The 14688-nt window shown below is 39.4% G+C and overlaps 1 protein-coding gene across 1 annotated transcript in view; it reads left to right on the forward strand.

Moving 5' to 3' along the window:
• Window positions 1–14688, forward strand: part of LOC142760530 (chitin synthase chs-2-like) — a 61957-nt gene that overhangs the window by 38448 nt on the left and 8821 nt on the right. Inside the window, exons 14-18 of the mRNA XM_075863726.1 lie at window positions 1758–1807; window positions 8791–8843; window positions 10425–10535; window positions 10705–10922; window positions 13914–13977. Of these exons, the coding sequence (XP_075719841.1) occupies window positions 1758–1807; window positions 8791–8843; window positions 10425–10535; window positions 10705–10922; window positions 13914–13977 (496 nt within the window). The remainder of the gene's footprint in view (window positions 1–1757; window positions 1808–8790; window positions 8844–10424; window positions 10536–10704; window positions 10923–13913; window positions 13978–14688) is intronic.

The raw sequence follows: 14688 nt of genomic DNA on the forward strand, positions 1-14688 counted from the left end.
TTTTTCATCTTTTTGGCGTTCACCGAGCGGTAAAATACGATGTGGGTCAATACGAATCCAGTGATACCAAATTTATATAGGTGTTTTTTTTTATCTTTTACAACTTTTACAAAATAAAAACAATCTGCTAAAAGAAAAAAAATTGTTTTGTGTCACTATACGCTAACTTTTTTAATTTTCCATCAATGGAGCTATGCAGTTCTTTTTTTATTGCTACCATTTTAAAGGAACAGACAACTTTTTGATTACTTTTTATTCCATTCTTGTAGGAAGTAATGTGACCAAAACACAGCTCTTATGGCGTTTTTATAAATTTGTTTACGGCGTTCACCGTGCAGGATAAATAATGTGATATTGTAATAGTTTGGACTTTTATGGACGCAGCGATACCAATTATGTTTATTTTTATTTATTTTTAGATTCCTTTAGGGAAAAAAAATATTTTATTTTTTTTCAACTTTTAATATTTTTTTCCCTATATTCAACAAATGTTTACTTTATTTTACTTCCACTAGGGGAATTAAATAAGCAATTGTTAGATTTCTGGTGTAATACACTGAAATACTTATGTATTGCAGTGTATATGGCTTTTTACCAGCTTCACTTAAGCCATGCCTCATCGGTATTTGAGTGGTTAAACAGTAGGGATCGTGATTATCGTCAATCCTGGCCAATGGGTGCGAGGTGTCAGCTTTAATACACAGCTGACACCCGCATGAAAATGGAGCGGGCTCAGCACCATACATCCCCCTCCTGACTATGACGTACAGTTACTTCAAATGTTGGGAAGGGGTGTGAAACTTTACTTTGGAGCTGAAACATATCTTTTACCAGCATAATATGGTAATATGAACAATGCATTTTTGGCTGGTAATACTGTGCGAAAAACAGAACAGTATTATGCACCGTATTGCAGTATCTTAGTTTGGAGTGAGGTTCCATTTCATCGATCAAGTCTCCTTTACAGTACTGAATTAGTGATTCTAGTGGAGAATTTCACCTGATAAATGGTATTTGATGGAACATGCTGTATTTTGAATTGTGCTGAATCCATACATTAATACAAGTATTGGCAGATATAAGGAATATGATTTTGGCTGCCGTGAATTATGACCTTAATTGCTTCTGGTTACAAAGGGAGGGATTATGGTTGTAGATATATATTAGCCAACTGATGAAAACATAATTCCCTATGGGTGCAGTCACGCGGTGAATTTTGTTGCGTTCAATTGAATTAATCTGAATAGAACTTGTAGAAATCCATGTGCTTGCATCAGAAACAAACCCATTCAGATGAATTGAAATAATTTTCAGTTGCAGAAAATTTCTGCATTAAATCTGCCGCATTTGAATGCGCCCCAAGGGTCCATTCACACGTTGTAGTTGAGGTGTGATTTGAACTGCATAAAAAAATCACAGGCGAAAACTGCATGCGATTTGGTGCATTTTTTTTATGCGGTTGCAGTAAAAAACCCAACCACATCATTTTTTCATGTGGTTCTAACTGCACTTCCACTGCAACGTGTGAATGAACCCTAACACTGTAAGTGGTGCATTACTTTAATGCTATGTTGGACAAGGTTGATTACTATAGTGTCTTCTTCGAGTATGAATGAATCAATGTAAATTTCTCCTTACTCCTCCCCCATAACTTAGCAGGTATAGCACAAGATTAAATAAAATAAAAGGCCATCACTTCTAATTAATGCTTGGATATAGCAATTATATTGTTTGTATTAACTTTTACTTTTCTGCAGGGAACACACTGAAAATGAATATGAAACTGAAGAAAGCCATGTTACAGAAGGTAAGTCTACATTGTAAACTGTAGTAGTAGTAGTAGTAGTAGTAGTAGTAGTAGTAATAGTAGTAGTAGTAGTAGTAGTAGTAGTAGTAGTAGTAGTAGTAGTAGTAGTAGTAGTAGTAGTAGTAATAAAAATACTTTTATTTACATAGTGCCAACGTATTCCGAAGCACTTATACTACAGTAGGTGAAAAAAATGAACATATTGATAATATAATAACCTTTATTTTTATAGCAGCACTTTACAATTCAGAGGGTAAATATACAGACATTACAAAACTAATTATCAATTTAAAATAAAGGAGCGAGGATCCTGATCACAAGAGCTTAAAATCTATGAGGAAACAAGGGGGACACAAAATGTAAGTGCTTGTTCAGTACAATGGTCCAGCCACCTTTTATACATATGGGGTAGTACACATAAAGCTGCATGAGCCGGTCACCAGCCAGTATCCGTGTATGACGGACATGAAGTGTATTAGGGTGCAAGGACTGTGGTGGAAACTGCTGAATGAGGGGTCAAGTTCTCATGACTTATGTAAAAGGGGGGCCAGGGAAAGGAGTCAGATTAGGGAATGTTATAGTCCTGTCTAAAAATATGTATTTTCAGGGCACGTTTAATACTGTGGATGTTGGGAATTAATCTAATAGCCCAGGGTAACGCATTCTAGAGGACTGGTGCAGCACGACAAAAATCTTGGAGACAGGAGTGGGAGGTTAAGATAATGGAGGATGTTAATCTAAGGTCGTTGGCAGAATGTAGAGCACGGGTAGGGTGGTAGATAGAGATGAGGGAGGAGATGTAAGGAGGTGCAGCGCTGTGGAGAGCTTTGTTGGTGAGAGTAATACGTTTTAATTTAATTCTGAAGGGTATTAGCAACCAGTGTAGTGATTGGCATAGGGTAGAGGCGTAGGTATAGTGCTTGGTCAGAAAGATAAGCCTGAGATGGATTGGAGAAAGGAGAGTTTAGTGAGGGGAAGGTCGATTAGTAATGAGTTACAGTAGTCAAGACGAGAATGATGAATCAGAGTGACAATGAGAGCTTTGGCTGTTTCCACAGTAAGAAATGGGTGGATTCTGGAGATGTTTTTGAGGTGAAAGTGACAGGAGCGTGTAAGTGATTGTATGTGTGAAGTAAAGGAAAGAGTAAAAAATAACCACAAAACAGTGGGCGTGGTGCATAGGAGTTATGGTAGTACTACATACTGAGATGGGGACATCAGGTTTAGGTAGGTTAGTATATGGTGGAAAAACAAGGATCTCAGTTTTAGAAAGATTCAGTTTTGGATAGAGAGTGTCACAATCTGTTGGTATGTGGACCCAATAGGACGTACCGCCGTAGCGGTATAGCCACTGGCCCACAGAGTACCAAGTCAATATATAAATAGTCCAAGCACAAGGGTACCTGTAATGGTTCAGACAGTAGCAACAGCTAGGCACAGATGGGACCTTGACAGCAGACACCAGACGTGGTGTAACACAGCAGGTGGAACCGGTGGCACAACACGACTCCAACAGGTTTAAGTCATAGGAATAAATAGCACGGGATACAGGGTAAAGGTAGCAGAGCACGGGAACAACGGGAACAGGATAACACTAAGGGACCATTTGCAAGACTAACATAGGAAAACGCAACAACGCTCAGGCAATGAGCAAAGGGGCATGACCCAACTTATAGTCCAGGGTGATCATGGTCTAATTAATGCTAATTCCCATGTGCGCACGCGGGCCCTTTGCACGCTTGTGCACCCTACGGGACACAGCGGCCCAGAGCGGATCGGACCGGAAGTGAGCGCTGAAGTGGGGCAGCGCTCACAGATCCATGGCTGCGGCCGTCAGGGGAGTGAGTAATCCCGACGGTCCGCGCCCATGGACGTTACAGAGTGGACATGATGTTAGAGACAGCGGACAGACAATCAGTGGTGTTTTTTAATAGTGCATGGGTGATGTCACAAGACTAGGTATATAATTGGGTGTCATCAGCGTAAAGATGGTACTGGAAGCCAAATCTGCTGATGGATTGTCAAATAGGGACTGTGTAGAGAGAAAAGAGAAGCGGACCTAGGACTGATCCCTGAGGAACCCCGATAGCAAGGGGAAGAGGAGAAGAAGTAGAACCAGCTGAACGAGCAGTCAGAGAGATAGGAAGAAAACCAAGAGAGAGAGCAGTGTCCTTAAAGGCTATGTAAACCTTTGAAAGGCATTTTTTTTAAATAATGTGATTAGTGCAACTTTATATACAGTTTTTATTAAATAATTATTTTTCCTTTTTAAAATACAGCTGCTTTGTTTTCTCTATACAGAGCACCTGTATCATTCGCTAAAACCTGAATCTGTCAGTCCCGCATACATGACGGGAGCGGGATTTAGCGAACGATAGAGCTGCTATGTAAAGTGAATACAGAGCAGCTTTATCTCAAAGTAAAATTAATTTTTAATAAAAACTATTTATAAAGTTGCACTAATCACACTGACTGACCAGTTTATTAAAAAAATGCCTTTCAAATGTTTACATAGCCTTTCATAAAGGCAGTTTCTGTAGAGTGCAGAGTGCGGAAACGAGATTGTACATGATGAACAAATGAACAAATAAAATTATAAAGAAAAACAGAAAATAAATGAATATTCACTGACAATGGAAGTAAGGTCTCAGCCTTATGAGGCTAAGAGCACCCAATTTGTGGTACAGTTTTCAGGCGGAATGTCCGCTGCGGAAATACTGCAGGAAAAAAAAAGTTTATACTTACTACCCGGGCATTGTCATGGCGATGCCTCCCTCTGCTAGCCCTACCTCCTGGTAAGACGAGGTAGTCCATGTGACTGCTACAGCCTGTGATTGGCTACAGCAGTCACATGGGATGAGCCATGATTCCAGGAGGCTGGGCTGTGCTCAGAACAGAAGATTGCAGTGCTATGACAATAACCTGGGGTAAATTTGAACCTTTGTTTTATTTTTCAAGCAAAAATATTTTTTTTTCTCAATTGTGGATTTTGTGGTGGAATCGTAGCTTTTCCGCCACAAAAATTGCAACATTTGCCTATTTGTTGGAGGTTTTACCTACTCATTAAATTCAGTGGGGAAAGCGCACTTCAGAGAAGCAGCGATTCTACAGCATAAATTGACATGCTGCAGATTAAAAAACATCACCGCAGGTCAATTTATGAACGGTTTTCTCGGCTGATTTTTACCGCAGTGTGTGTGGATGAGATTTGTTAAAATTTCATCCACACTGCTACTACTGTACTATGCTGCAAATTTTCCACAATGAAATCCTTTGTGGAAAATATGCAGTGATAAACGCGTGTGTGTGGCCCTACACTTACAGCATCATGTTTTACCAAGCTGTAATCAGGGCCGGCCTTAGGGGTGTGCGACCTGTACGAGTGCACAGGGCGCTGCACCCTCCCAGCATGTAGAGGGCACCACTGGGCTCTGCTCTGTCCTCTGCTCCTAATTACACATATGGAGTAAATAAGAGCTGAGGAGCAGAGGAGTAAGCTCCACCCACAGCCTGTCCTGCAAGAAGCCTGCGATCCTGTCAGCAAGGAGAGATGGTAAGTTTCTATGTGTGTCTGTGTGTATACAGTGAAGGAAATAAGTATTTGATCCCTTGCTGATTTTGTAAGTTTGCCCACTGTCAAAGACATGAACAGTCTAAAATTTTTAGGCTAGGCTAATTTTACCAGTGAGAGATAGATTATATATAAAAAAAAAAAACAGAAAATCACATAGTCAAAATTATATATATTTATTTGCATTGTGCACAGAGAAATAAGTATTTGATCCCTTTGCCAAACAAGACTTAAGACTTGGTGGCAAAACCCTTGTTGGCAAGCACAGCAGTCAGACGTTTTTTGTAGTTGATGATGAGGTTTGCACACATGTTAGATGGAATTGTGGCCCCCTCCTCTTTGCAGATCATCTGTAAATCATTAAGATTTCGAGGCTGTCGCTTGGCAACTCGAATCTTCAGCTCCCTCCATAAGTTTTCGATGGGATTAAGGTCTGGAGACTGGCTAGGCCACTCCATGACCTTAATGTGCTTCTTTTTGAGCCACTCCTTTGTTGCCTTGGCTGTATGTTTCGGGTCATTGTCATGCTGGAAGACCCAGCCACGAGCCATTTTTAATGTCCTGGTGGAGGGAAGGAGGTTGTCACTCAGGATTTGACGGTACATGGCTCCATCCATTCTCCCATTGATGCGGTGAAGTAGTCCTGTGCCCTTAGCAGAGAAACACCCCCAAAACATAAAGTTTCCACCTCCATGCTTGACAGTGGGGACGGTGTTCTTTGGCTCATAGGCAGCATTTCTCTTCCTCCAAACACAGCGAGTTGAGTTAATGCCAAAGAGCTCAATTTTAGTCTCATCTGACCACAGCACCTTCTCCGAATCACTCTCAGAATCATCCAGATGTTCATTTGCAAACTTCAGACAGGCCTGTATATGTGCCTTCTTGAGCAGGGGGACCTTGCGGGCACTGCAGGATTTTAATCCATTATGGCGTAATGTGTTACCAATGGTTTTCTTGGTGACTGTGGTCCCAGCTGCCTTGAGATCATTAACAAGTTCCCCCCCGTGTAGTTTTCGACTGAGCTCTCACCTTCCTCAGGATCAAGGATACCCCACGAGGTGAGATTTTGCATGGAGCCCCAGATCGACGTCGATTGACAGTCATTTTGTATGTCTTCCATTTTCTTACTATTGCACCAACAGTTGTCTCCTTCTCACCCAGTGTCTTACTTATGGTTTTGTAGCCCATTCCCGCCTTGTGCAGGTGTGTGATCTTGTCCCTGACATCCTTAGAAAGCTCTTTGGTCTTGCCCATGTTGTAGAGGTTAGAGTCAGACTGATTAATTGAGTGTGTGGACAGGAGTCTTTTATACAGGTGACCATTTAAGACAGCTGTCTTTAATGCAGGCACCAAGTTGATTTGGAGCGTGTAACTGGTCTGGAGGAGGCTGAACTCTTAATGGTTGGTAGGGGATCAAATACTTATTTCTCTGTGCACAATGCAAATAAATATATATAATTTTGACTATGTGATTTTCTTTTTTTTTTTATATAATCTATCTCTCACTGGTAAAATTAACCTAGCCTAAAAATTCTAGACTGTTCATGACTTTGACAGTGGGCAAACTTACAAAATCAGCAAGGGATCAAATACTTATTTCCTTCACTGTATGTGTGTGTATACAGTATTTGTCTCTGTGTGTATATAAGTGATAAGTGTGTATATACAGTATGTGTCTCTGTATTTGTATGTGTATATGTTACAGTATGTGTGTGTCTGTGTGTATATATGTGTCTGCATGTGTTTGTCTCTTTGAAAGCGTGTGTTCAATATTAAAGTAGAACAGATAAAATGAAGATATTTGTGCTGCCCCCTATATATCCTGCTGCCCCTATATACTTTGCTGCCTCTATATACCTTGTTGCCCCTTATACACCCTGCTGCTCCTTATATACCCTGCTGCCTCCTATATACCCTGCTGCACCTTATATACCCTGCTGCACCTTATATACCATGCTGCCCCTATATACCCTGCTGCCCCTATATACCTAGCTGCCCCTGTATACTTTGCTGCCCCATATATATACCCTGCTGCTCCCTATATCCTGCTGCCCCTTATATAGCCTGCTACCCCTTATATACCCTGCTGCCCCTTACATACTCTGCTGTTGCTTATATACTTTGTTGCCCCCTATATAGCCTGCTGCCCCTTATATAGCCTGCTGCCCCTATATACCCTACTGCCCCCTATATACCTTTATTCCCCCTATATACCCTGCTGCCCTTTATATACTCTGCTGCTCCTTATATATTCTGCTGCCCCTTATATACTCCGCTGCCCCTTATATACCCTGCTGCCTCTTATATACTCTGCTGTCCCTTATATACCCTGCTGCCCCTTATATACTCTTCTGCCCCTTATATACTCTTCTGCCCCTTATATACCCTGCTGCCCCTTATATACTCTGCTGCCCTTAAGGGAAACACCACATTTTCATATAAAGATATCTATATACAGTAACTTTAACCAATTCATGGCAAATAATGGAAATCATATTTTTAAAGTGTATCTCTAGTTTGGAAGTGTGTGTTTATATGTGTCTGTGGGTATAGTTATCATCTACAACATTATCTGTACTCAGAGAGTTATCACTGCGCTATCAGCTGTGTTACATAGGACTGCAGTATGTGCGTGTTTATATATGTGGTTCATTTTTGGTTTGTGCAGGGGTTAGCAATAGAGAATCCCGCACAGGGTGCCATCCAACCTAAGGCCAGCCCTGGCTGTAAAAGGGCACCCATATAAGTTCTTAGGGCATTACTTTACTTATCTTTTATGTTGAATTCCCTTAGGAATCCGATGGAAAAAAGTGGCATGTTCCATTCTCCCTCCATGTCCCAGTCAGTCAATGTTAGACACAAAGGACTCTGACCAGTCCTCATTCTGAAGAGGTCTTTAAATGTTCTTCTAAAACATTTAAAGAGATCCTTTCACCACCCATACATGTGCAGCCGAGTGCAGCATGTAATGGGGAGGGCTGCACAAACCCTGGGGCACTTTAAAAAAAAAAAATCTACCTCCCTCCGTTATTTAGATAACGGTGCGGTTATATTTGGTGCCCGATATTTAAATAACCCCCTGAACAGTCAACAGGGCGTGTACTGGCAATGGGGCGTGTTACTATGGCTGTGACACTGTCCTATCAGATATGGACAGTGCCACAGCAAGAGCGAGCAGAGAAAGTGCACGCTCTCTCTCTTCAGCTTTGAAGATCAGTCTTTTCACCCGAACTGGCAAGGGGGCGTGTCACTGCTACGGACAGTGTAAGAGCTGTGGAGAGTTGAGCACGCTCCCATCTCTTCAGCTCTTGCGAAAGATCAGTCTTGTATTGTCTGTGTATTTTTTTTAATAGCCTTTTACAATTACTATTTTTTTTAAACATTTTCTCTCTATGTTTCGGTTGGATTTCAGAACTGAACCTGGAAAGAAGCTATAGTGTACTAGAAGAAGAAACGCTTGAAGAGGTGGGTGATGGTTAATCTCTGATCTATTACCTTTGGCTGTCTTCTAACCCCTTTCCTCTGCATACATTTTTAGGATTTTCAGTTTCGCTTTTTCCTCCCCACCTTCCAAAAGCTACAACTTTTTATTTTTCCATTGATATAGATGAATGAGGGCATTTCTTTTGCGGAACGAGTGGTAGTTTGTCACGGCATCATTTATTGTACTATATAATGTAGTGGGTAACTGGAAAAAAATTATTCGTGGGGTGGAATGTAAAAAAAAAACTGCGATTCCTCCAATATTTTTGGGTTTAATTTTCACAAAATTCACCATGCGGTAAAAACGATTTTATACTGTGTCAGTACAATTATGGCGATAGCAAATTAATATTTTTTTTCTATGTTTTACTACTTATACAAGGAAAAAACTAATTGTTAAAAATAAAATGTGTTTTGTTTCTCCATATTCTGAGACCCATAACTTTTTTACTTTTCCGTCAATGAGGGTTTATTTTTTGCATTTTATTTTTTAGTTTCTATAGGTACCATTTTAGGGTACACTAGACCTTTTAGTCTGTTTTAATTTAATTTTTTGGGGGAAATGAGGTGACCAGAAAAAGAGTGATTCTGGCTTTTTTTTTTTTTTTTTTATAAGACCCCCTAAGGGACTTGAACCATCACTGGATCACTTGCTCAATATACTGCAATACTTTGTGTTCCACAGGCAGGGCTTAAGGGGAGTGCAAACATTTCAGACCTGGGGGGGCCTTCATTAGGCCCCCAGGCTGCCATGACAACCATCGGCACCTCGTTTAACGGCTTAGATGCCGCGGTTGCTATTGACCTCGGCATCTAAGGGGTTAAACACGCGGGTTCCCACTCGTTACACTGAAGTGTTTGTTGTAACATACAGCCGACACGCTCGTTCCATAGTGCAGGCTCAGCATGTGAGCCCGCTCCATACTCCCTTTCCCGACCACCACTGAATTTATATGGCGGATGTTGGGAAGTGGTTAATTATAATAGTGAAAATGTTTGTAGTTAATAAAATCAGGTCTATCCCTATGATGAGACATTGTCCCTGGCAATATACAATTTATTTAATGAGTAATGGAGATCTTGACAGAGGTTTCTTGTCCCATGATTGTTTTTAGGATATGCCATGACTTGTTGATTAAGGGGTCCACCCGCCGGACCCCCCACTGATTATAAGTGCTGTGTAGGGAACTGCAACTGGCACAGAAAAATAAGCTGTGCAGGGATAAATTGAGAAAGAGCATTCAATGGATCCATTTCAGGTGCATGGTTAAAGAAGTTTTCTATACTGGATAAATGATAAATGTTTGGTTGCTGGGGCCCCCACCGCTGAGACCCCCACTAATCACTAAAATAGGTGTCCCTAGTCCATCTTTACTAACATTAGGAGGAGATTGATTGAAGCCGCAGTCAAGCATTTGCTCAGTTCAAACTCTATGGGTGTAATTGAAATAGCCAAGCCCTGTCAAGTAAACCCCATCATTCTAGAAATTAGTGAGGCTCCCAGCGATCACACATTTATAACCTATTCTATTGTGAACAAAGAGAAATTTTGCATTTTTCTAGGAGGAAAAGCTATTCTGGGAAGGTGTTATCCAACAATACCTGAAGCCAATCGAAGAGGATAGTCAAGAGCAAGCTAGAATACAGAGTGAATTGAAGTCTTTGAGAAACAAAGTAAGTGCCAGTTAATTGCTACTTATTTGATAAAGTGAAAAATAAAATAGGGCATGGGAAGATCATACACCACATTACATTCCAACATGTGCTGTGTTTATATTGTAAATCGATTTTCTATAATTATATTTTTAATATTTACATTTCTTTGTTTTCTGATTACTGTCAGGTTACGTTCATTATCTTCATGATCAATTTGCTGTGGATTGTTGCAACATTTTTCTTGCAAATCATAGGCTCTACTGTGCACATAGCACTGCCTAAGGTTTATATAAATGGAACTTATTCAGAATCTGAAAAATTGTATATGGACCCAATTGGATTAATGTTCTTACTGTCGTTTGCTCTTTTGCTGATATCACAATTTGTTGCTCTTCTGTACCACAGGTAAAAAAAAAAGTACTTAGTAAGAATTATTTGATTGCTTTGTTAAATATATTATCATGTATGTCTATTCATTTATTATGAATTGATCATATTTGAATTATTATGTATGAGTGGACACCATGGTGTTCGTATTTTGTTGTCTAAAATGACTGATTATCTGAATAACTGCAGATTCAAGGATACAATTTCAAATATTATCTGCCATTGTAATTTCCATTTCAATTGCTCAGGTTATTTACAGCTTCTGTATCTGGGTGTTTTTATAACCCCTTCCTGACATTTGTCGTAAGTATACTTACGATAAATGGATGGCACGGGCTCAGAAGCTGAGCCCATGCCATCAGCTGCGGGTGTCAGCTGTATGTTACAGCTGACGCTCTGCTGTAATGGCGGGTACCAAAGCTAGGTCCGATCCCCGGCATTAATCTCTTAGATGCCAAGATGCAACGGTCGCTTTTGACTTATAAAGTAAACTTATAAGCCTTGTAACGTTCTAGAAAAATAAAAGGATGTTCAAAGAACGATGCCAACATAAGGTAGACATATGGGAAATTTTAATTAGTATCTATTTTGTGTGGTATAACTGTCTGTCTTGCAAGCAGATACATTTAAATGTAGAAAAATGAAAATGTTTGCAAATTTTCTCAAAATTTTGGTGTTTTTTACAATTAAATGCTGAATGTATCGACCAAATTTTACCTCTGACATAAAGTACAATATGTCATGAGAAAAAAAATCTCAGAATTGCTCAGATAGGTAAAAGCATTCCAAGGTTATTACCACATAAAATGACTCGTTAGATTTGAAAAATTAGACTGTCAGGAAGGTCAAAAGTGGCTGCAGATGGAGGGGGCTAAATGAGTACTTAATGTTTTTTTTTTATACTCAATACATTTTAATGAAAAAATGAAACTTTACAATAGGTCTTGATTAAAACTTTTCTACCATTTTGTGTCTTCAGCTCTTAAGCAGATCTTTGCGACTCCATGATAACATACAACAAACGTAGTAGTCTGATCCTGTAGTTATACTCCTTCCATGTATTCCCTACTTTTTACTCAATGGGATTGGTTAGTCAGAAGTAGGGGACAAATGGATGCAAAATATTGCTACAGGATAAGACTACACAGGGTTTGTAGTCCGTTACCATGGAGTCACATAGGTGTACATATGAGATGTAATCACAAAACAATATATTTTTTTTATCAAATTTATTTGCAAAGTTGCTTCAGTTTTTAATTTTAAATGCATTGGGACAATAAAAAAAAATTTGGTCATGAAGGTGGACAAACAACAAATACCAAATTAACTCCTGAATGACCGCACATTCGCCCCTCACATTGGTTATAAACTGTACTTACGCCACAGCATCGCCTTTTCGCTGTGTCATAAACCTAGCACAGGTGTTCTGTGTCGGCTAGAGCGGGTTTCGGCTGTCTAAAGACAGTCGGGTTCCTGCCTAATGGCTGGGTTCAGAGTTACCTCCGATCCCACCTGTTTAACCCCTTAGATGTTGCAGTTAATAGCCACTGCAACATCTACGTATTTTCAGAGGGAGAGGGCTCCCTCTGTCACCCCATCGGCACCCCCACAGGCACCCCCACGGGGTGCCGATGATTTTCTTTTAGAATGGAATACCTCTTAGGCCCTAATAGGCATAATACACTGAAGTATTGAAGTGTATTATAAAAGCGATCAAACAATCGCATAGTGAAGTCCCATAGTGGGGCAAAAAAAGGAGTAAAAAAATACTAAAATAAATAAATACGTTAATAATAAAGAAATGAAAACTCTCAAGTACTAAAAACTAAAAATCCACTTTTCCCCCTTGCAAAATGCATTCATATGAAAATAACTTTAAAAAATCACACAAAAAAGATACACATAATTAGCAGACGCGTCCGTAATGACACAAAGTATAAAACTACTACATTATTTAACCCGCGCAGTAAACACCATAAAAAAAATAAAAGACAATCCCAGAATGTCTGTTTACTTTTCATCCTGCCTTTCATAAAATACAATTTCAAAGCGATAAATAAGTACGCCAAAACCGTACCAACAAAAATTCATCCTGCTAAAACTTAGTCCTCAAAGAGATACATTGGCAGACAAAAATAAAAAACATATGTCTCTTAGAATATGGCTACACAAAAACAAATACTTTAAAAAAAATGACAAAAAGTAATAATTAAAAAATTTTTATTGTGCAAAAGTAGTAAAACATGTAAAAACTATATAAATTGGATATCGACGTAATCTTAACGACCCACAGAATAAAGGTATTATGTTATTTATACCACACAGTGAACAGCATTAATTTAAGACGCAAAAAAGAATGGCGGAATTTCTGTTTTCTTTCCATTAACCTCCAATTTTTTTTAAATAAATGTTAATAAATTATATGGAGCCATTAAAAAATACAACTTGTCCCGCAAAAAAACAAGTCCTCACATGGCTATGTCTCCGCGGAAAAAAGTTATGGATTTTGAAATGAGACAAGGAAAAAAGTATAAAAATCGCTTGGTCATTGAGGCCCAAAACAGGCTGATCACTAAAAGGTTAAAATTTTGGTAGTTTCAAATGGTATTAAGTCACATGTGCTGATAAAATGTAAATGTTTTATATGGGGTTAAAGCAATTACCCTTTTTATATTTTTGTATTACTTGTTTGCATGGCCTTAGTGCCTAGATATTTACATAAATACAACTAAATAAATCAACTTTAACTAAATTATATGAGAGAAACAATGATGTGTAAAACTTTATCATATGAATAAAGAAAATGAAATCGCAACCAATTCCCAGAAGTGAATAATACTCCATGTTCTTGCTTTTAGATTTTATATACGTATTGGAATTATCATTTAGTAAGCTGGAGCCAATACAGGCTTGTATATATATATTTTCCTCTGTATTATTGGCAGTTCTAGTAATTGTAAAGTACAGTATGCTTCTTGGTAATGATGATGATCTCTATTATACCTACAGAATCTTCACTTTTATTCACTTTATTGCTTACAAGAAAAAAAATGAAAGAAAAAGCACAAAACAGGTAGGTTATTTGAAGCAGAACCTCTGTGAATCTTTAAACCTAACTTTTCAGGGGACTTTTCCAAATAAGCTGTCATATGTGTGTACATGAGGAATAATACAACTCCTGGGCATTATATGACTTTTATTATGCATTTTTTTTAGCAGGCTCTATCTTTTATTCTCAGGTGTCTCTGAGCTAGTGGAGGAGCCTGACGTCTATTATGTCTACTATACACTGCACACACAGAAGAGGAGAATCCTCCTCTTGTATCTCTATCTATCACATTTATTTCTGTTACTTATATAGCGTCAAAATATTCTGCAGCGCTGTACAGAGGTCCTCACTTACAGTCCCGATAGGGAATTTAGATTGTGAGCCCCAATCGGTATGTTTTTGGGGTGTGGGAGAAAACCTAAGTACCTGGAGGAAACCCACGCAAACATTTAGGGTATGTGCACACACACTAATTACGTCCGTAATTGACGGACGTATTTCGGCCGCAAGTCCCGGACCGAACACAGTGCAGGGAGCCGGGCTCCTAGCATCATACTTATGTACGATGCTAGGAGTCCCTGCCTCGCTGCAGGACAACTGTCCCGTACTGTAATCATGTTTTCAGTACGAGACAGTTGTCTTGCAGCGAGGCAGGGACTCCTAGCATCGTACATAACTATGATGCTAGGAGCCCGGCTCCCTGCACTGTGTTCGGTCCGGGACTTGCGGCCGAAA

The sequence above is a fragment of the Rhinoderma darwinii genome, chromosome 4 (genome assembly GCF_050947455.1).
Source record: "Rhinoderma darwinii isolate aRhiDar2 chromosome 4, aRhiDar2.hap1, whole genome shotgun sequence".
NCBI classification, from domain to species: domain Eukaryota; kingdom Metazoa; phylum Chordata; class Amphibia; order Anura; family Rhinodermatidae; genus Rhinoderma; species Rhinoderma darwinii.